This window comes from Dipodomys ordii, unplaced genomic scaffold (assembly GCF_000151885.1).
Source record: "Dipodomys ordii isolate 6190 unplaced genomic scaffold, Dord_2.0 Scaffold8, whole genome shotgun sequence".
NCBI classification, from domain to species: Eukaryota; Metazoa; Chordata; class Mammalia; order Rodentia; family Heteromyidae; genus Dipodomys; species Dipodomys ordii.
Window position 1 is genome coordinate 24,175,706 of NW_012267224.1, and position 23,473 is coordinate 24,199,178.

A 23,473-nucleotide genomic window follows, 5' to 3' on the forward strand; every position below is an offset into this window, starting at 1 on the left:
TCTTATGCCAATACCAAGCTGTTTTGATTACTATGGCTTTATAGTAGAGTTTGAAATTTGGTATTGATATTCCTCCAGCAGTGTTCTTTCCGTTGAGGAGCGTTTTTGCTATTCAGGGTCTTTTATTGTTCCATATGATTTTTTGGATTGCCTCTTCTATTTCCTTGAAGAATGAGTTTGGAATTTTGATACATAATACATACTTTTAATACATATTTTGTGATATGTATTTTTAGAATATGTGTCTTTTAAGTTCTGTATTTGATAACCTTGTAACTACTACTATTTAGTTGTTTTTGTTCTATTGATCAAGAAAACAGGTAAAAATAGCTGGTCAATAAAGAGTTCAAGATCAACCTGGGATATTTAGCAAGATCCTATATTAAAAAAAGAGAGATTTTTACTTCTTTTGAATTAAATTTTGATAAAGTTTGGATTTGTTAGTTCATTATCCACTGAATTCAATATTTTCAAACCTATTGAATAGAATCAAGTAAATTTTTAATTTTTTTCTGAATTCTTGATTGTTTCTACCTTATGATTTATTCACAATAGATTTTCACTATTTGTTATTTAATCAGTTAACTAACAGTATTGTTTATCCCTTATCAAGAATACATTGAACTTAATTACTAGTTTTACCATATTACCTTTAATAATTTATTATCTTTTCTTTTGATATTTATTAATTTCTTTTATTTTACTTAGGCTTGTTGTTCTATTCTAATTTATTAAGTGAGATATGCTTATTCTTATTTCTTTTGTTTATTGATAACAATTCCAAAACAATAAATTTATTTCTAAAAGCTGCTTGAACTATCGGTGGTAGTCAAATAATTTTTTCTGTATGAATAATGAGAGCTTGGTCCTAAAAGAAACAAGTCACTGGGGGCAGGTGGCTCACGCCTGTAATCCTAGCTACTCAGGAGGCTGAGATCTGAGGATCATGGTTCAAAGCCAGCCCGGGCAGGAAAGTCCATGAGACTCTTATCTCCAGTAAACCACTAGAAAACTGGAAGTGGCACTGTGGCTTAATTGGTAGAGTGCTAGCCTTGAGCTGAAGAGCACAGGGACAGTGCCCATGCCCAGAGTTCAAGCCCCATGACTGACAAAAAGAAAGCAAGGAAGCAGGAAGGAAGGAAGGAAGGAAGGAAGGAAGGAAGGAAGGAAGGAAGGAAGGAAGGAAGGAAGAAAGGAAGGAAGGAAGAAAGAGAGGGAGGGAGGGAGGGAGGGAGGGAAGGGAAAGAAGGAAGAAAGAAAGAAAGAAGGAAGGAAAGAAAGAACGAAACAAGTCTCCGAAACACTATTGATTTCCAGTGCCTTAAATGGTTTTTTTTCCTGAAATGTCTCATTTTCATGAGGCAATGTAATTCTAAAAATAATCAGGGAAACTAACCACACCACAGAAATCCTCAACATTTAAAATCAGTGCAAAGCCAGGGGTCAATAGCTCATGCCTATTATCCGAGTTACTCAAGAAGTTGAGATCTGAAAATTACGGTTCAAAGCCAGCCTAAGCAGAAAAGTCTGTGTGACTCTTATCTCTAATCAACCACCAAAGAGCCACCAAAGAGCTGTGGCTCAAGTTATAGAGTCCTGGCTTTGAGCATAATAGCCCACAGATAGCACCCAGGCCCTGAGTGGAAGCTCCAGAGACCCCCACCAAAAAAAAAAAAATCACTGTAGTACATGAACAAGGAAATGAAATAGGAAGTCCAGATAAAATCTTAAATAGGAATTGTGTTTATAATGAAAACAACTCATATTAATGCAGATAAGGTAAACATTTGGAAATCATCTAGAAAAAATAATAAAGCCAGACCTATATTCTTTACCAAACAAGTTATAAATGTAATCCTAGCTACTCAGGAGGCTGAAATCTGAGATTGTGGTTTGAAGCCAGCCTGGACAGGAAAGTTCAGGAGACTCTTACCTCCAATTAACCATCAAAAAGCCAGAAGTAGATCTGTGGTTCAAGTGATAGAGTACCAGTCTTAAGCAAAAAAGCAAAGGGACAGCACCCAGACTCCTAAATTCAAGCCACACACGCACATGCACACACACACACACACACACACACACACACACACAGTATGAATGGACCAAAGATATAAATGGATAAGAAACACCTGGGAGAGCCAGGCTCATGCCTGTAATCCTAGCTACTCAGGAGGCTAAGATCTGGGGACAGAGGTTCAAAGCCAGCCCAGGTAGGAAAGTCTGTGAGAGTCTTATCTCCAATTAACCACTAGAAAATCGGAAGTAGCATTGTGGCTCAAGTCCCATTTCCTTCATAGAACTACATAGATCTAGAGCTACACAGGTCCTATGATTTCTGAGGGAAGAATAAAGACTCTAATAGAAAACCATACATAGCATAAGAACAGTTTACAACAGGGGAATACAAGTATATCAAATGTGAGATGTGAAAAACACAACACCCCTAAACTAAGAGAAATTCAAATCAAATGCTCACAGAGATGAGATGACAGAGAAGGAGGCCCAAATGTTTCATATAAAACGCTGTCTAAAAGGTTGTGGGAAAACAAGCATCCATATATTTCTGATAGGGACTATAAGCTTGTATAAACCCCATGGGAGCATTTTAACATCTAAGAAAATTAGAAGTCTACATTCCTTCTGACACCAAGTCTCTCTAACTTTGCGGGGGTGGGGAGGGAGGAGATGTATGTACAAGTTATTGATGGCAGTATTATTTCAACAACAAAATAATGTATACTACTAAATTTAATTGGTTTTAGAAATTGTCCTGTATTCAGCCAGATGCCCATGGCTCATGCCTGTAATCCTAGCTAATCAGGAGGCTGAGATCTGAGGATTGTGGTTCAAAGCCAGCCAGGGCAGGATAGTTCATGAGACTCATCTCCAATAAACCACCAGAAAACCAGAAGTGGCACTGTGGCTCAAGTGGTAGATTGTTAGCCTTGAGCTGAAGAGCTGAGGGACAGTGCCCAGGCCCAGAGTTCAAACCCCACAACCGATTAAAAAAATTGCCCTTTATTCAAACTAAGGAATACTACTGAGGACAAAAAATGAACTGGGTGATACCTAGGTTTGAATTCAGAACCTCACATTGCTAGGCAAGCATCTTTACCACTTGAGACATACTCCCAGCCCTTTTGGCTTTAGTTTATTTTAAACTTGTACTTTTGTGAGAGATTAGCCTCAGACCATTATCCTCTTTCTTCTACTTCCTGAGTATCTGGGATTATAGGTGTGAGACACCACAACAGGTTTGTTTTTTAAGATAGGGTCTTATTTTTGCCTGGGCTGGACTTGAACACTGATGATCCTATCTCTGCCTCCTAGGTAGTTGGAAATAAAGGTGGTAGCTACTCTGTCACATGAAGATACTTTTGTGTATTGATGTGGAGATACTCTCAATGTATATCGAGTGAAAAAAATGTATAGAAGAGTATATTCAATATGCCACCACTTAGCTAAAGATAGTGACATAAAAATTTATATTTGCCAATGCAACAGTGATACTCACAAGACACTACGTTGGAAATGAATTTTACAACTTGATGGGTAGGGGAGTCTCAGGGAGGGATATTGATAGACAAACAAGAGAGGGTGTAACAATGTTTGACAAGAAATGTACTCATTACCTTACTTATGTAACTGTAACCCCTCTGTACATCATCTTTACAACAAAATAAAATTAAGTTTAAAAAATTAAAAAGAAAATATATTTTGCTTACTTCTGCATATATTAAACATATCAGAAAGGACACAAAATAAGCTAATGATGACTTTATGAGAAAAGTAATTTGTGGCTTGGGAACAAGGATTAAAAAAATTACAAAACCTTCTGATTTTTAGACCATATGAACATATTGACTCTTGAAATAGGAAACAAAATAAATACTAAGTTATTAGTGTAATGTATGTAATAATTTTGAATGTAAAGATAAAAATAGACAACTCAGTAGGCGAATATAAATTATCAAACTCTCCAGAAGACAATTAATTCAGTAGTCAAATCTACCTATTCTTTTGAATGTTGGTTTTGTTTTTTGTTGTTATTATTAATTTTTATTGTAAAGGCTATATACAGAGGGATTACAGTTACATAAGTCAAGTGATGAGTTAATTTCTTTTTGAGCAGTGTCACCTCTTCATTCTTCCCCCCAGTTTTAAGCCTACCTATTTTTATCAACAGTCTAGATTATTTACTAAAGAAATATACCAAAACCTTCCAGAAGCAAATGACTTCTATCCAATATCAACTATGCCAGAGATTGAAGAAAAGTGAGAATGCATGACCTTGGACTCATTCTATAATGCTAGTATAGTCTTTTAACTGTAATACGAGCTATTCAAGGGGTAGACACCTGAGGATCTTGATTCAAAGGCAGCCTGGGCAGAAAGGGTCTTATTTCTAGTTAAAAGTTATAAAACCAGAAGTGGAGGAGTGGTTTAAGAGTTAGAACATCACTAAGGGACAGTGATCAGGCCCTGAATTCAATCTTCAGGACCAGAATACACAAACAAAATAAAATTGACATACATAGATCTCCTTTATGATTGTCATTACTATTAATCATGTTAATGATTCTCCATGTTGAACAAACTGCTGGTCAGACGCCTACCTATATGATCACCCCTCCATCACCGGCAGCTGCGCCTTTGTCCCCCACCCTTTGGCCGTCCCTCCGCTAGGAAGTGCCCCCTCCCTGTGTTCTGAGCCATTATGAGTATTGCAGTTTTTGTTACAGAACTGATTCGCATTCGCATTTCTAGATTTCCTCAACATCCAACGACGCTGCATAATGACATAATGCCCTGCACCTAGCATCTACTTTTCACTCTGTAGTTCTCTGTATTTTCTGACAGTTGGAACTTTACAATGCAGCATTTTTGCTTTGGTTTGACCTACATGGGTTGTTTTGATCTGAGTTGCATATTTTGGCTGCTTGACTCACCATTTGGTTTCCAAAGAACAACGAAACTAAAGCACCATGTATTTTTTTTCTCTATTCCTGTTTTCAATGAGCCTAAGCTAAATTCACAAAGCTAGACTAAGCCGACATGAATTGCCTTTGATGCAAAGGTTATATGGCCAACTCAAATATGGCCTCTACTGGCAGAAAGCATGTCCGGATGAATGAAGGAGTCTCAATATGTTGGTGCAGAAATCATTTGGGAGCAAATGTATTTCTGAAATTATAAGTCAAAGACAAACATCATCTGATGAAAATATGTCCTTTTTTTTTTTTACAACTTATCAGAAAACATGTTCTACTTTAAAAGTAGAAAGAAAAAAAGAAACAATTCACCCTTAGTCTGTTAAAGTCTTTATTGTGTACCTTTCTCAGAACTTAAGGAAACTCTCACAGACTTACTCATGAATACATTGAATTACCTGTTGTCTCAGCAGATGTTCTGCCTGATTTCGGGTAATGTTTCTGTGGTACCATCTGTAAAAGCAACAGAAATGATGTTTTTCCAGGAAAAGAAAGCATACTGTCATATATATTTTAATGACCTTTCTTTAGACTTGATCTTAGAAAGTTATAACTTCTTACATCATGATAAATAAGTGTATGACAATGGATCCATTGAGCAGATTTAGTAATTGTCAATATAATTTTACTAATTTCAAGCCAATGCTAGCTCTTTCTTTCCTAACTCAATTCAATTTTCTGACATGCAATTACTAGCTACATATAATTTTAAATGAGTTAATGTCATATAAAATCCTACAAAGGTGATTAAGAAGACATTGTTGTATATATCCCCTGAAATGAATAATAGCAATCCCTCTGTACAACACCTTAATAATAACAATAAAATTATATTTTAAAAAATGAAACAGACACTGTCCCCAGGCACTAGTGGCTCACACCTATAAGTCTAGCTAAAGTCCAAGGACTGAGATTTGAAGCTAGCTGGGAAGAAAAGTCTATGAGACTCTTGCGTCCAATTAACCACCAAAAATCTGGAAGTGAAGATATAGCTCAACTGGTAAAGCTCTAACCTTGAATGAAAAAGCCAAACCAGAGTTCTAGGTCTTGAGTTCAAGCCCCAGTACCAGCAAAACAAAAAAAAAGGAAAGGAAAGAGAAAGAGAGAGAAAAAAAGAAAGAAGCAAAGAAAGAAAGATAGACAGACACAAAGACACAAAGAAGAATAGGAGAAAGAAAGAAAGAAGCAAAGAAAGAAAAACAGACAGACACAAGACACAAAGAAGAATAGGAGAAAGAAAGTAAAGAGAGAAGAAGAGAGGAATGGAGGAAGAGAGGGAGGGAAAGGGAAGGAAGAAAGGAAGGAAGGAAGGAAGGAAAGAAAGAAAGGAAGGAAGGAAGGAAGGAAGGAAGGAAAGAAAGAAAGAAAGGAAGGAAGGAAGGAAGGAAGGAAAGAAGGAAGGAGGGAGGAAGGGAAGGAGGGAGGAAGGAAGGAAGGAGGGAGGGAGGGAGGGAAAAAAGTAAGAGAGAGTAGAAGACATTGTCTTCAACAAATGTTGAGCTCTGGCCCATAAAGTTTTAAGACTAGCCATTTCTTTCCTCTCAGTATTTGTTTGCTTTTATGAGTGCTATTTCTCTTTCTGAAGTTAAAATTCACTCTAACATATCTGACTTTCCCAAATACATTACCTCCTAGTAACGGTAATAGTCCATTGATTGCATGACTGAATCATGACCTTAAATATCCTATGTCTCACCTAGCTTCCTTCCCTCACTAGACCATTGCCATGTGGGGATTATATATTAATATATATTTAAGTACTTAGATACCTAGACAACACTGATTATAAAACTAATATTAGGTGATATGAATACAGGAACTGAGGCATGGCTCCTATAGACATTAAAAAAAGAATCCATGTCTACCTTTGATTGAGATGAACCAATGTATGTAGTATATATTGTCCTGAATATTGTGCTGTATATATGGATACCTCAAGTCCAACACCTAATCTGAGGTTTCTGACTGATACGTGACGTAAGTATCATGTTCCTGATTTTTTTTTAGCCTAGAAACTCCATTAGCTCTTAAAAGTGGATCTGCTTCCATTAGTAATTGACTTTCTAACCCTGAGAGATAATAAGATAAATCAAACATACTTCTATAACTTTTGGATTATCGATATGCTTGGTATTTAAAAATCTATAATTTTAAGAGAATCTACTATACTAGATTTTGTCTCTGATTAATTTTAAACTTGGTTTTGAAGTTGGAGAAACTTAACTTTTAAATGATATTCAGCAATTAAGAGAATTTTTCCCACATTATAAATTTAATTTATTGGGGAGGGAAAAAGTGGGAGAGAGGGAGGGAAGGGGTAGCATTGTCCAAAAAGAAATATACTCATTACCTCACTTATGTAACTGTAACTCCTCTGTACATCATCCTTATAATAACAATAAAAATGTATTAGATCTTCAAGATCATTTTAAAGACTTATACGAGACTTTATTACAATTGTATATTTTCCCTGTCCAATATGTGAAGTACTTAAAAAGATAACCAAGGGCTGGGCAGGTGGCTCAGTGGTAGAGTGCTTGCCTTGCATGCATGAGACCCTGGGTTCAATTCCTCAGCACCACTAAACAGAAAAAGCCAGAAGTGGCACCGTGATTCAAGTGGTAGAGCACTAGCCTTGAGCTGAAGAGCTTAGGGACAGTGCCCAGACCCAGAGTTCAGGCCCCACAACTGGCAAAAAAAAAAAAAAAAGATAACCAACTGCATTCAGTTTACTAGTTTACTACTGCAAATCAAGTATTTTAGTAAATTCAACTAACTAAGCTAATAAGTATAATTATTTAAGGGGATTTTAGTAAGATGAGTTTGCTGGGCTTTTTTTTTCTATTTTCTTTTTTTATTTTATTGACAAGGTGACACACAGAGGAGCTACAATTACATAAGTCTGTTGGTGATTACATTTCTGTGTAACAGTAAGCTGAGTTTGAATTTATTCAGATTAGTACATATCAAAATTTAAATTTTGAGTTTGAGGACTTCCTGAGAACTCAGTTTTTACAATGTAATGCTGACCATTTGAAAAAAAAAAGTAGCCACAAGACTATGTACATAATTTCCCAGAGACATCAGAAGTGCACACTGAGGCAGAATTTTCTTCCCAGCCCCTTCCAAACTGCCTCTCACCATCTTTACTTTTTTATTTTATTGTAGTGTAAAGATGCTATACAGAGGGGTTACCGTCACATGAGTAAGGTAATGAGTACATTACTTGTCGATCATTCTTACCCACTAACCCTTCCCTCCCCCACCTCTCTCATTCCTCCCCACCCTACCCCCTCCACCCCACATCCCACCTGAAGTTGTAAAGTTGGTTTCCAATATACTGTCCAGTGGATATCCTTGTTGCAATGGGTCATCCTGTGACCTTGTTTCAGCATTTTGTTGTTCCCCTTCCCCTCCCCAGATCAGACAAATGTATATACAAGATGCAGCTACCAAAATCAAGTACAGTGACAACAGGGGATATGCCATAGGGAGAAGAATATACAAAGGAAACAACAACAAAAAATCACATAGTACATTTAAAACAATAAAGACAGACTTCTTGTGTCCATATCTTGAGATTCATTTCACTTAGCATCATCTTGTATGGATATATATGTACATAGCTTTTGAGCTTTTCAGCTCCTCTGATAAGATTATCCTATCTGTATACTAATTATTGCAAATAAGGAAAACTATGGGGCCTAAATTTCTTTGGGACTGGCTTATTTTACTTAATATGATTTTTTCCAAGTCTTTCCATTTCCTAACAAATGGAGCGCTGTTGTTCTTTCTGATGGAAGCACAGAATTCCATTGTATACATCTACCACATTTTCTTGATCCACTCATCTACTGAGGGGCATATCCCATGTCACTTCTTCAGAAAGCTCTTCCCTCACACTACTCCATCCACATCACTGCCCCTATGAAACTAAATTCACTACAGGCAGGAAAGGTTCTGTGCACCTGAGACTCTATCTCTAGTACTAACACCTGGTAGATGGAACAAATCAAATGGTGCTCCCCCTTCTTCTGAATCTGTGATTGTAACCCAGATAATCACACTTTGATTCAGGTGCTAAAGATCTTCTGAACTACAGAACTAGCCTACATCTTATCTTCAGCTATTTCTAAACATATCAAAACATGAGCCAAAACAGGAGTTGGTCTATATAGTAATCCAATTTACTACTCCTTGAAAATTCTTCCATTCTTAAAGTAAAATTTTCTATTTAGGATATCAAGTAAAACAAGCACCAGATGACTGCTTAGCTTCAGCCTGTTACTGTTTTTTCAAAAGTGGCCATGCAAGACAAATCAACAATAAGTTTAAGGTGTTTCTGAATCTGTGGTGATAAAGATCAGAGGTGACTAAAGCTGCCAAATGTGCTACTTTCTTTTCCTTTCACAGACCAAAACTAAACCAGAAGCTTCCTGATTTTTCACAGGTTAAACATAGGGCATTTTTGAAAGACTTACTCATATATTTCTAAATTGGTGAGTTTGTTCTCAGTCACATAGTTACTTGGGATCAAACCTTCATTCCTACAACAAAAAAACAAATCAAACAAATGACGTATTTGTGATATGGTAACAATAGTTCTTTTAAAGCCTTGAAGATGGCTGAGCACTTATAATCCTAGCTGCTTAGGAGGCTGAGATTGGGAGGAAGTTCATGAGCTTCCCATCTCCAGCTTAAGAAATAAGAGGCTGCACATGAAAAATAAATAAGGTCAAAAATAAGATTTAATTTGAAAAAGAAAAGAAGCAGAGCATGGTGGTACATGTCTCTTATTTCAGTTACATAGAAAGCACAAATAGATAGATTATGATCCAGGCCAGCCTGGAAAATAAACAAGACCTGACTCAAAAATTGATATAAGCCAAAAGGGCTAAGGATATAGCTCAAGTGGTCTAACACTGGTCCAGTAAGCACACGTCTCAAGTTTAAGCCCTTGTGCCATCAAGAGATAAAAAATAAAACAGCCAAGCACTAATGGCTCATGCCTCTAATCCTAGCTACTCCAGCAGCTGAGATCTAAGGATTGAGCTCTGTAGCCAGCCCGGGCAGGAAAGTCCCATGAGACTATCTCCAATGAACTACCTGAATCAGCCACAAGTAGAAGTGTGGCTTAAATGATAGAGTGCTAGCCTTGAGCAAAAAATCTAAAGGACATAGCTCAGGCCCAGAGTTCAAGCCCCAGGACCATCATTAAAAAAAAAAAGCCACCAATGATATAGGAAGAGGTCAAATTATTAAAAGAAGAAAAAAATCCATTTCTAACTCAACAACAACAACAAAAATCTCTATACAATAAATATTTTCTTTAAAATCCTGATTTATGGGGGCTCACACCTATAATTCTAGCTACTCAGGAGACTAAGATCTGAGGATCATGGTGTGAAGCCAGCCAGGTCAGGGAAGTCTATGAGACTCAATTAACAAGAAACAAAGCCAGAAACGGTGCTATGGCTCAAATGGTACAAAGGTTTGAGCAATAAAGCTGAGTTTTAGTCCCCCATCCCACATACATAAGACTAATCCAAAATGAAAAAACAACGAATCTATTGCAATACAATTTACACTTGTACCTTAGAGCTCAACAGAAGAGAGAGAGAAGAGATAGAGGGAGAGTAATTCCTAAGTTAAAAAAAGCCCAAATAAGAATTAAAACTTTATGATAAGAAATGCTATTCCCATTTTACAACTGAATAAAAACTCCGAATGGGGTAAGTGACTTGCCAAAAGCTACACACAGACAAGTGGTAGCATCTGTGTGTATCTGGGTTTGTGCTTCTGCCTAACTCATTGCACTTGAATATCCTTTTCTTATAGATGGAGGTGTGGAGGACAGGTTGGGAGGACAGAACTCCATGCAGAGGATAGATTGATAAACCTAGAGACAGTGAGTCACTAAACCATTTCTTCTTTGTATTTTTAGTCTTTAGAAGTTAAAGGAGGAGAAACTGGATAACAACTCAGCCCTACATCTTACCCGCAACAGTCTCTAGCTTTCCACCAGTGAGGATCATACTTCTCCAATACCAGGTATTCCTCTGCTCTCTTCAGTGCCAAATTACAGGGTTCTCGGGGCAAAAAATCATAAAGTGCCTTGACCCAGATCTTCTCCTTAGTGAGCTCGGAGGGTGGGAGGGGAGGCAAGGGTTTGCGTTGAGATGGTTGCACACAGTCCCTACTGCACTGCAAAAACCAAAGGGTGAGTTCTTCTGTTATTGTTTCAGTCATTTGTACCAAAAAAAAAATAGGTTAGGGATTGAGCATGCTCAATCTGACTCTACCGAACATAGGAATACATGTAAGAAATGCTTAGCTATATGAAACAGCATTGCATTAGAAGTTTGCATGTCCCAATTTTTCAAAGCCCATTCATTCTGCAAGTGTTTGCTTTGCTTTAAGGATTCTTTTCTTTCTAATAAAGAAAATGGAAGCCAGGCGCATGTGGCTCATACCTATAATCTTAGCTACTCAGGAGGCTGAGGTCTAAGGATCAATGTTCAAAGCCAGCACAGGCAGGAAAGTTCATGAGATTCTTATCTCCAATAAACCAACAGAAAACTGGAAGTGTCCCTGTGGCTCAAGCAGTAGAGTGCTCGCCTTGAGTTGAAGAGCTAAGGGACAGCGTCCAAACCCAGAGTTCAAGCCCCACGACCGACAAAAATAAATAAATAAATAAATAAAAATTTTTAAAAAAGGAAAATGGAGCCAGGTGCCACAGTGGCTTCCACCTGTAACCGTGCTACTGAAGAGGCTGCGATCTGAGGATCACAGTTTGAAGTCAGCCTTGGCTAAAAAAGTCCAGGAGACGCTTATCTCTGATTAATCACCAAAAAGCCAAGTGGAACTGTAGTTCACTAGGTTGAATGCTAGCCTTGAGCTAAACAGCTCAAGGACCATGGCCAAGCCTTGAGGAAGCCCAGGGCTGGCATAAATAATAATAAAATAGAAAAATGGTCCTCCCTTTTCCTGTGCTATAAGTCTGTGCTTGGGTTTACCACCCTTCTTAGGACAAGTTGCCTTCCAATTCTGAACTAGAATTTAATCCATACTCAATAAGGGTAGAAGGCAGATATATTTTCCCCCATTTATTGTCTGGTTTCAAGCTTTCTCTTTAAAAGTGAGTGGGCTGTGTTGACTGATTTGTCTTGAAAATGTTCCTTCACAATCTATTGCTCACTCACTATTTGTCCTGCAGGATACTAGGCTCTGGGCATGGCCACAGCAGACTTCATGCTGTGGACTCCCCTGTCAGCAATACTCACTTGCTTCTTACTTGACAGTCCGCCACACCACCATCTGCGAGGTGGAGTGTATTTTTCTGAAAGTTCTTCATCTTTGCTCAGGCTGATTTGTGTTCTCACTCGCCTGACATTAGAAGTAATCACATTACAAATGATTATACTCACATGCCTACTCAATTCACACTAAAATAGAGATATCCAGGTATCTTGCTACTTGCTTTTGTATTTAGAAGGCTTCCTTAACTCTCTCTACTAACAAATGACCAGATCTCAGAATTTGATTTTTCTTTCCCAGGAACTAGAGATGCTAAGAGCATATGAGTTGTTATAAAATTGAGACAGCGCGTCATATGTTTATAAAGAATCTGGCATATATTGGGGATATTAGGTAAAAATGATGCTAAAGAAAAACTTCACTTCATATCAGGCAAATTGCTCATCGTTTTATATACATTACCTCATTTGATGCTATCAACTGTTACAAATAGATAAGATGGTGATTAAGATTGATCCCTAACTCCATCATTTCTTTTTTTTTTTATTGTGAAAATACCATACAGAGGGGTTACAATTACATGGGTAAGATAATGAATACATTTCTTATCAAGCATTGTTGCCTCCTCCTTTGTTTCCCCTTCCCATCCTTTCCCATCTTCCCCCCCTCCACCCCCCCAAAGTTGTAAAGTTTGTTTTTCAACATAATGACTTGTACATCTCATTGTTGCAGGAGTTCCACCTGCATCCTTATTTAAACAATTTGTGTTTTCTGTTCCCCTCCCCAAATTATACCAACATCAAATACAGTGAAAGCAGGGGTTATACCGTGGGGGAGGGACATACAAAGCAACAAAGGAATCATCTTATAAATATGTTAGAAACAATCGCATGAAAGAAAAAACATTTGAATACATATCTTAGGGTTCATTTCACCTAACATCAACTTAGCTGACCTTTTCTGCTTGAACTACTTGTAGAAAACTAAAGCTAGATCCTTATATATATCATTCATCATTTCTTAGTTGGCCTTGAGAAAGCAATGTAACCTCTTTAACTTTAGATTTTCTCATCTATAAAGTGAGAGTTATAAAAAGAAAAGGCTGCAGATGATCGTGAGAGCCATGCGAATGACTAAACATAAAATTCTTAGCATTGTGTCTAACATGTAGGATGCTCCTATTCAATGCTAGCTGTTAACCATTCACATGGTATCCCGGATTTTATTCTTACACATTTATTGGGCACAAAGTATAAGATGAATCCATAGTTTTGTCAATGCTCAGATAACCAAGACAGTACTATTTTGCTCATAGGACAAAAAAATCACAGAGTATAACTCAGACAAATAAACAATAAGAACCGAGGCATAGGGTGTGAGGACACATGAAGAAAGGAAGAGGGAAGGCTCGGGATCACCTGACATTTGGATGAACTGGGTTTTTTTTAGCAAGGAGAAAATGGGAGAAGGGTTACCAGGCAGAGAGAGCAGAAGATACAAAGAGACATAGACTTTCAATACAGAATTTGTGAATCAGTTCATGGCGGAGGGGATTTGCCCTCGGAAGTAGACTTACCTCTTCCGTACTGTGTAGCAACAGCAACAGCAGAAAATGGACTGAACGGTGTTATCTGAAAAGCAAATCATTGCTGCTGTTAGATTATTGTTGCTATTAGAGAGCCACAAGTCCCTGACATTGGACAGATGAAGCTGGAAGTAATATTCCAAAAGAGGAAGTCCTCAGAGTAGAGCATACGAAGTGTCATGAGCATATGAGCAGCATGACCATGCCCCCTGCATGAGTGGAAGATAAAAAAAAAAAAAAGAACCTGTCACTAAAACAAAAGTTACTGGCACCCTGGCCAGTGTGGTTTCCCTTCTCAGGCTCTCCTCTTCTAGTCTGGTTAATACATTTCCTCAGTCTGCAGATGATAAAATGACCTTAACAAAGGTACAGAAGAATAGGATTCTAGAAACAATGTTCTCTCAGAAAATTGGCTAAAAGCAATTCTAAAAATTAGATCCAGCCCATTGTAACTTAAATTAAAATGGGCTGAGGGGTTGGGGTGGCTCATGTAATAGCATGTGTGCCTAGAAAGTGCAAGACTCAAGCCAGGTGCTCATGGCTCATGCTTGTAATCCTAGCTACTTGGGAGGCTGAGATCTGAGGATCGTGGTTCAAAGCCAGCCCGGGTAGAGAAGTCTGTGGGACTCTTATCTCCAAATAACCACCAGAAAACCAGAAGTGGTGCTGTGGCTCAAGTGGTAGAATGCTAGCCTTGAGCTCAAGAGCTAAGGGACAGAGCCCAGGTCCAGAGTTTAAGCCCCACAGCCGAAGAAAGAAAGAAAAGAAAGACAGGAAGGAAAGGAAGGAAGGAAAGAAGGAAGGAAGGAAGGAAGGAAGGGGAGAGAGCGAGAGAAAGAAAGAAAGAAAAAGAAAGAAAGAAAGAAGAAGAAAAAGAAAAAAGAAAGAAAGGAAGGAAGGAAGACAGACAGGAAGGGAAGGAAGGAAGGAAGAAAGGAAGAAAGAAAGAAAAGAAAGAGAAAATGCAAGACTCTAAGTGCAAATCCTAGTACCACAAAGAGAAAGAAAATAAATAGTAGACTCAACTTTTATATGAATTATGTTTGAATAGGTATAGAACTAGCTAGTAAAGTTTATTCTTCAACTTTTATTGTAACCTTAATCTTTAAGTTAGATGATTTGCCTTTTAAACACTATAGAAGTTTTGAATTTTTTTAAGTATGTGGTTTTATAAAACCTGTATTTCCCAGTCATCTCATATTGAGATTGTCACCTGAAAATAAAATATTACCAAGGCAGCAAAGTACATTGGAAATGGACAGAAGCTTTAACCTTGGCCAGACTTTGGTTGCACTCCTGCTTTATCCTGCTAAGTCCCTGTACCTCTCTTAAGTCTTAGTTTACCTACCTGTAAAAGTGAGATAAATAATACCTACATCCTTTGAGAACCCTTACCAGGCAGAAATTCATCTCTTACTTTAAGACACTGGGAGAACAGTAGCAATAGGCAACTATGTGCTTTGATATGGACTAGGAAGCAATGTGTGTGACACAGCTCGTACAATGCCAGATATACAGTGAAATGGTAACCAAGACGTATTGGAAGAGGATTCCTGTGAAGAACAAATGAGTATCGTCTCTAAAATTCCTGGAACACTGAAGGAAGTGCTCAGTAGGCATACACAAGCTGGGACGAGTCAGAAAGCCTTCATTATAAAAGCTAGAAATTATAGCAATGTCGGCAGTTATAATAAAGCTCCCCCACTCTTACCCTGTACCTGAGTAAAATCATCGTGGCCCATCAGAACTACCATATCATCGTCACAAAGGGATGTCAGTCTGGCCAAACTTCCCCTTAAAACCGAATACATTAGTCACTATCAAGGTTCCATAAGGAAGACAGAGGAAGAAGTAACAAAACCACGGCTACAATTCTCTATGACCTCTATAGGGGTCAAGTCCTATGCTGGAAATCATGCATGCTTTTTCCATTATTCATTCCATGACCCTCCCTTGCCTCTGCTAAACACTTTGGCTGAATGAAGTGCTTCATCTGGTAGAAGATTCTAAATATTCATTCCTGTGGAGATTTGGAGGAGGGGTATTCCCATGACTTAATATTCTTAGAAATACGAAGAAATGTAGCCAGTCACCAGGGGCTCACTAATAGCTAGTAATCCTAGCTAGACAGGAGGTTAAGATCTGAGGATTGCAGTTCAAAGCTAGCCCCAGCAGGAAAGACTCTCATCTCCAATTACCAACCAGAAAACTGGAAATGGAGCTGTGACTCGAAGTGGTAGAGTGCTAGCCTTGAGCAAAAAAGCTTAGAGACAGGGCCCAGGGCCTGAATTCAAGCCCCATAGACTGATGGAAAGAAAGAGAGAGAGAGAGAAAGAAAGAAAGAAAGAGAGAGAGAAAGAAAGAAAGAAAGAAAGAAAGAAAGAAAGAAAGAAAGAAAGAAAGAAAGAAAGAGGGGGAAGGAAGGAAGGAAGGAAGGAAAAGGAAAGAAGGGAAGAAAGAAAAGGAAGGAAAGAAAAAAAGGCAGGCAGACTAAGAAACGTAGCTAGTGCATTCCTTGAGTTTTCAACATCTCCTCTCCTCCATGCAAGGCACCAACTCAGTTGTCTGCTGGTAGTCAGGTATTCAACACAGCAATACTTAATCTCTTCCTCAATGTCTAGCCATTGACTAGGCATTCTCAACTTCCAACAGCCCCCAATGAAAGAATTCTTTTCTTGGGCCACAGCATCTCTAATCAACTAAAATCATAGTTTTATTGGCGCTCTTCTATGCCCTGGAATTTTGAAGCAAAACATTTAAAAGGTACTTATTTTTCCTGATTCAATAGCAAAGAAATGACCCTTAAAAGTACAGACCTACATCATCATTGCCTTAATTATGGGAAGGTTTTGTTCTCTTTTCACTGAAGACCAAGAACAGCCATCAATAGATCATTTCTGGCCGTTTCCAGTTCACAGCGCCTCAGATCTTCCAAGGGAGTCAATTGGAAAGTTCTCTCCACATGTGTACTGTGATGACAGAAATCATCCTTTAAATCCCACAGAGAGAAAGCTCTTGCCCTTTTAGAAATCCCCAATTTAGACAGGAACTCATTCCTATCAAGAGCCTGAGCCAGAGAGAGATGAAATGGCCCCAGAGAGGAGCCGTGACTGCTTGCTTGCTGAAAGGATGTATGGGTGGGAAATAGTCACAGTTGAGAATTACTACTGAAGGTGCTGGCGGTTTCTACCACTGGTGTGTTTAGAATATTCCTTTCATCTACTTCTAATTCCTCAGCAAATATTCATAATGATAGCATGTGTGCCAGCAAATCAGAAAAAGGGCAGGCGTAATCTCTGAGAGCTTTTGGAATGGCCACATGACTCCTGAGTTAGGAGCTTGAACCTGTTCTTCATTTGAAACTTGTTATCTTTCGGTGACTTCCTCTCCTCCAGACTGAGTGCCTTGTTGGAGTTTCTTCCTTCCCTAGAGGTTTATGAATGATGATAATAGGGCTCTGATCCAGGACAGGCTTCCACCAGGGGACACAGGAAGGGAGCAAATATGAGAAGCCCAGCACTTAAGGTCACCTGGAAGCTGGTGACAAACTCAGAGATGTAAAACCTTAGGCCTGGCGGCCTGGGACTCAGACGCTGTTGCCACCTCATTTCTCAGGTCTTGAGCTCCATACTAGTATCACCTTGAATTCAACCCTTGGCATTTCCGATAGCAGGATTTCATTTTGAATCAGTGCCTCAAGTGAGAGCCATTTCTTCTGAATGTCGTTGTTATCATGTCCAGCAGATAGCTGCTGGTTTTCTTTAAAAACATGATGTGAAAAACAAACTTTACAACTTTGGCTGGGGGGTGGGGGGGTGGGGAGGAGATGGGAAGGGATGGGAAGGGGAAACAGGAGGAGGCAACAATGCTTGATAAAAAATGTACTCGTTACCTTGCCCATGTAATTGTAACCCCTCTGTATGGTATTTTCACAATAAATTTTTTAAAAAGAAAGGAAAAAAAAAACATGACTTGAAACTGGCTCTGTTTCAGTGGCAGTCTTTGCCAAGGCCAGGGTTGGCACATTCCAAGTTGTGGTTTTGACACGAGACCTCTGGTGCCACAGGCTTGGCCAATACCTCTCCAGCCTGTGGTTTTGGGAACATGTCTCAGAGAAGGAGAGCTCATCTTGTACCCACACTGCCCGCTGTGGCTTCTCTTTTTCCAGAAGTTTAAAGAAAAGTTATATTTCCTTATTTCTGTGCCACAAAAGTCCACCATGAGGTCCATGTCCTAAAGCTATTTAAAAACAGGTGCATTTTAATTCAGCAAACTCAGATGATGTGGGAGATGTAACACAGCTAGCTTTTCTGACATGGAGTTGAATGGTGAATTTTTTTATGGAAATGTTTATTCAGTTTATAAAGCTATTCTTTATGCTAAGTTTATGCCTTTTGTACATTTAAGCTGTTAGATCATTCTCTGTGTGTAAGTGGGGGGGGGGATAGGTGTCCTTATCTTTTTGATACTAAGATGCCCATTCTTCTAAGAAATGATAGCCATCAGAAACATGAAAATTTATGTAGATTGACAAAAATAACTGAGCAACCCTGTGTTAGTCTCCAGTTTTTTGCTTATTTCATTTTTTTGACAGTAGAGTATGAAACCTGAAAGCTGGGAAAATAGTATCACAATGGCCACTGGCAATGAGGAAGGAAGAGGTACCTAGCTAACAGGACAGGATAAAAGGAAAGAATGGGTAAAAGTTTAGAATGGTGCTAGATTGGAGGCATGGTTTAAGTGGTAGAGCACCAACTGCAAGCAAAAAAAAAATCCAAACAAGAGCATGAGTCCCTGAGTTCAAGCCCAGTGCTGGCACAAAAATAGAAGATTGGTGCTTGATGTTTAGCATCTGATGGGCTGAGAATCTGGGAGAAAGGATGCAAAGAAGTCTCTAGACTTCTTTAGACATGCTATACACCACATTAAAAGATGAAATGGACACTATGAGAACTGATCTCAGAACCATAAAAGGTTCAATTTCCACCGTGCAAACCACAGTGGAATCCACAAGTAATAGAATAAGTGAAATGGAAAATAGAATTTCAGAAGTCGAGGATAAAACAGGAGCTAAAACAAAAAGTCAAAAGTATGGAAAAAACACTCAGAACCTATCAAAGAGAAGTCCAGAAATCAGCACACTCAGCTAAGAAATCAAATCAAATAATTGGGATCAGCAAGGGGGAGAGGATTTAGTAGTAAAATAATAGCGGAGAACTTCCCCACTCTTAAGAGAGAAAATCTTACCTGCTAAACACAGACTTATAGAACCCCCAGTAAACTGGATCCAAGAAGAAACACTCCTAGTAAAAACACATCTAGTAAAAACATTTGATATTAATAACAAGGAACTGGTTTTAAATGCTGCAAAATTAAAGAAGGAGCTATATTACAATATAAAGAAAATCAGAATCACTGCAGACCTCTCCATACAAACCCTCAATGCAAGGAGAGCCTGGAATGGTATAATCCAAGCTCTGAAGATCAACAACTGCCAACCTAAACTGATCTACCAGTGAAGTTACCATTTTCATTAGATGGTGAAACCAAAACTTGCTATGACAAACAAAAATTAAAGGAATTCATGATCACTAAATCAACATTACAGAGAATTTAAAGGGAGAAATACAATCCAAAGAAAACAATCAAAATCAAAGAAACACATCAGCCAAAAATCACTAGAGGATCAATTTAGTAAACACATGAAGAGGAAAAACAAAATACAGGAAATCAGGAAAATGGCAGGAAACATGACACATCTTTCTTTAATAACTCTAAACATTAATGGACTCAATTCTTCAATCAAAAGAAGAATAGCAGGTTTGATCCAAAAACAAAATCTATCCAATGTTTGCATTCTGTTTGGGGTTGGTTTTTAATTATGAAAGCTTCCACTAATTATGATATATGTCTTTTAATATATTACCTGTATATCACATTTATTGAATAAATAAAAGGTATTCATCTCTGATCTTAAATAAAAAATTCAGATAGACATTTGCACAAAATAATATACCTTTAATGTACAAAACAATCAAGAATGTCATAAAAGCTATCTAGCTAACTTATAAAATAGCTTCACTGCATATTACAAAAAAAAAAAAAGAAGCATAATCCTAAGTATAGGGTCTTTCTTTCCTCCACCACCCTACCAAAAAAAAAAAACTGTTTAATACAGCCATTTATCTTTTGAACCAAGATAGAAATAGTACAATGACACTGTTCTAATCTGGCTTATATAACTGTAACCCCTCTGTATATTACCTTTACAAAAATAAATAAAATAAAATAAAAATGTTTTTAAAAGGGAGCAAGGCATGATGGGAGCTGGGTAAAGGTGCAAGGTGAGCAGGATTTAATAGGCTGTTAGAGGGCTAGAAGCAGGGCTGAAGTGGTAGAGTACCTACCTAGAAAGCAGGAGACTTCAGTTCAAGACCAGTAACATCTAAAACACAGACGTGCACCAGGCACCAAGGGACAGAGTACCCAGAGACAGTGTCCCTGAGATAAAGGGCATGACAAGGAAACACAGTGAGTCTGGAAATCCCTGGAAGTTCTTTGTGAGAAATGTTTATTATTGTTTGTTTTGTGGTGCTGGGGAGGGAATGGGTCTTGCATACCAGGCAAACACTCTACCACTGAGTTACAACTCCAACCCTTGGTTTATTCAGGTAGTCTCACAGTGTTGCTCAGGCTGGCCTTGAACATGTGGTCCTCCTGCCTCTGGCTCCTAAGTGCTGGGATCATAGGTGTGAACCTCCACACCTGGCTTTCTTTGCAAGCATTTTGCTTCTTTCCCAGTAATGAGCTAATGTGAGCTGGACTTTGCGGGCACCTTATGTATACAACCTCCCAGTGCCTGACTGTCTGCACCCCCTCCCGACTCTACCCTGCGGTCCTCTTTCCTAGAACTCTCTGGTCTGTGGGCTCAAAGTTCATGACAAGCTCACACCAATCACACCCAATCTGGCCAACTTGTGAAGTGAGGAAGTGACTGGCCGGCCGCAGGGCCTTCTGGCACAAGTTGTGTTCACTAACTCTGGTGGACAAGGAAAGCAGACAACATTGGCTATAGGCAGGCACCAAGAAGCAGCAACAGGACCTTCAGATTCACACACCAGGCAGCAGGGGAACCACACAGGGTCTAGAGTTATGGGGAGTGAGACAAAATGATTCCTAGACAAAAGAAAGCACACCTACACCTGTGTCCAGTGTTAAGACTAAGCTTACATTTGAAAGTGGACAAGAACAGAAGCCAAATGGTAATGAAAGAAAGTCAGATTTGGTTTTAGCCTGTGGCTCTCCCTCCCTTTGTCACTGCATTTGTGATTTGGGGTTGGAAATATATTACTCTCAGCGCTAGTAAAACATCTGTAATCTTAAGGTCTCATCATTTCTGTGGGTCAGGAGATCAGGAAGAGTTGAGCTGGGTGTCTGGGGCTCAAGATGTCTCATGCAGTTGCAATCAGGCTAGACACACTGGAGCTAGAAAATCCAGGTTCATGTGCATAGGCACTGGGCAGGTCTGGTTCCTAGAGTACTCACAGCATGGCAGCTGGAAGTCCAAGAGGCAGGAAGCTACAGCAGCAAGGTGGGAGGCTCGATCTTCTAATAAGTCAATCTCAGAGGTGATATTCCACCTTTTTTTGTGGTGGCCCTGGGATTCAATCTCAAGGTCTTGAATTTCCTTTACTATTTGAGCCATGTCTCTAGTCCTTTTTGCATTTGTTGTTTTCCAGATAGGTCTAGCCTGGACTACTCATTTATGCTTCCCAAAGAGCTGGGCTGACAGGCAAATACCATAACACTCAATGTTTGTTTTTTTCTTTTCTTTTTGTCAGCTGAGTTTGAACTCAGCCTGACACTGTCCCTGAGCTCTTGTGCTCAAAATTAACACTCCACCACTTTGAGCCACAGCCCTGCTTCTGGTTTTCTGGTGGGGTTAACTGGAGATAAGAGTTTCATGGAATTTCCTGCCTGGGCTGGCTTTGAACCACAATCTTCAGATCTCAGCCTTGAGTAGCTAGGATGATAGGCATGAGCCACCAGCACCTAGCTATAACATTCAACTTGTTATTAGTTCAGATGGCGTCTCACTAACTTCTTGCTCAGGCTGGGCTTGAACTTTGATCCTTACCACCCCTACCTCCTGAGTAGCTAGGATTGCAGGCATGAACCACCTTATCATTTTTACTATATCTACTCATAAGAAATGAGAAGCTAGGGCAGATTCGTGCTCCAATGGAGGGGTTGCACACCGATGTGTCTACATGGAGGCAGATCTCACTGGAGGCCGGCTACCCTCTTCATCTTCCTATTCATAACAGTAACTATGGACTGATGGTGCACACTCAGGAGTGAGGCATGCTAATTCAGGTAAACTAAAACTTATAAAACACACTACTTTATAAATTGTGAATAAAAGACAGAGATTGGGCCACAAGGGAGGTCAGAGGCACAATTTTCTAAACCAGTGAGTGGCTCCATCTAGGCCCTGAGCTCCAAGTATATGCTCAGAGCAACTGTCAGCTGTTAGAAACACCAGCTCACAGAGCCAGCGTGCTGTGACAGTCAATATGACGCAACACACGTAAACACTTCTGAGTAATTGTAATACACCCTGGGACACCAGTAAACATTCACCATTGCACAGAGAAGGTCCAGCCATGTGTAGCTGCAGTTTATGGTAGAAGAAAATTGTCGATTCTTATCCTTGAACCAGCCTACCAAAGGAAGAAGGTAGAATGTGATTGCATCAAAACCAGCCCCTTCCATGCTTCTGCAGGGAGAAAGAACCTTAATTGATCTGGACCAGTAAGGCACTGTTTCAGCCTTCAGACAATCCAAATCCTATCTCAGTGCTCACAGATTATTTGTCTTATATGAAATCAAGCCCCACAAGTGATCATTTGTAGCCATTTCTGTACTTCTGACCTAACCAGGGGGGCAGTGAGGGTTGTATCAAAAAAACAACATGACTTTTTTGTTGCTGTGTTTGGGGTTCTATTTTGAGACAGTGTCTTGCTGTAGAGCAGTTCCAGGCTGGCCTCAAATATATAATCCTCCTGCCTCAGCCTCCTGAGTTCTGGAAATACAGAGGTGTAAGACCACTTCTAGCACAGCTTTACATATTAAGGATCCTTCTCTCTCTCTTTTTTCCCCCTCAGTCGTGGGGCTTGAACTCTGGGCCTGGGCACTGTCCCTGAGCAATTCAGCTCAAGGCTAGCGCCCTACCACACGATCCACTTCCTTAAGGATCCTTATGAACTCACAGCTCAGACACCAAAGAGGAGAGGTGCACACATTGATACTTTTTTAGCTTTTTTTCTGCTTTGATCTGCTATATTTATAATTTTATATTTATATTTATAAATTTATATCTATATTTATAACAGAAAGCCTTTTTATCTGAGTGAGTTAATACTGTAAATTATATTCAGCTAAGAACAAGAATAGCATGGTTTCATCAGCAAGTATTTGGTCTTAAACAAGGCACTTCGACATAAACAGTTGTTTTCATTTCTTTTCTTTTTAAAATTACAGTCAACTTTTCCTAATGCCAGCTAAAATCAGAAGTGTAAAACTTGGCTTTGTTAACTGGCCTAATCTGATCATGACTGAGCTTTATTGATGTTTGATT

At 39.0% G+C, this 23,473-nt stretch overlaps 1 protein-coding gene across 2 annotated transcripts in view; it reads right to left on the minus strand.

Moving 5' to 3' along the window:
- The window catches only part of Txk (TXK tyrosine kinase), a 42,331-nt gene extending 28,407 nt beyond the window's left edge, over positions 1-13,924 (minus strand). For both annotated transcript variants that reach the window (XM_013008951.1, XM_013008950.1), the window contains exons 1-5: positions 13,825-13,924; positions 12,275-12,377; positions 10,990-11,195; positions 9,473-9,538; positions 5,390-5,444 (exon numbers count right to left, since the gene is read on the minus strand). In XM_013008951.1, coding sequence (XP_012864405.1) covers positions 5,390-5,444; positions 9,473-9,538; positions 10,990-11,195; positions 12,275-12,377; positions 13,825-13,895 — 501 coding nt within the window. In that variant the 5' untranslated portion in view covers positions 13,896-13,924. The remainder of the gene's footprint in view (positions 1-5,389; positions 5,445-9,472; positions 9,539-10,989; positions 11,196-12,274; positions 12,378-13,824) is intronic.
- Positions 13,925-23,473: the final 9,549 nt, after the last annotated feature.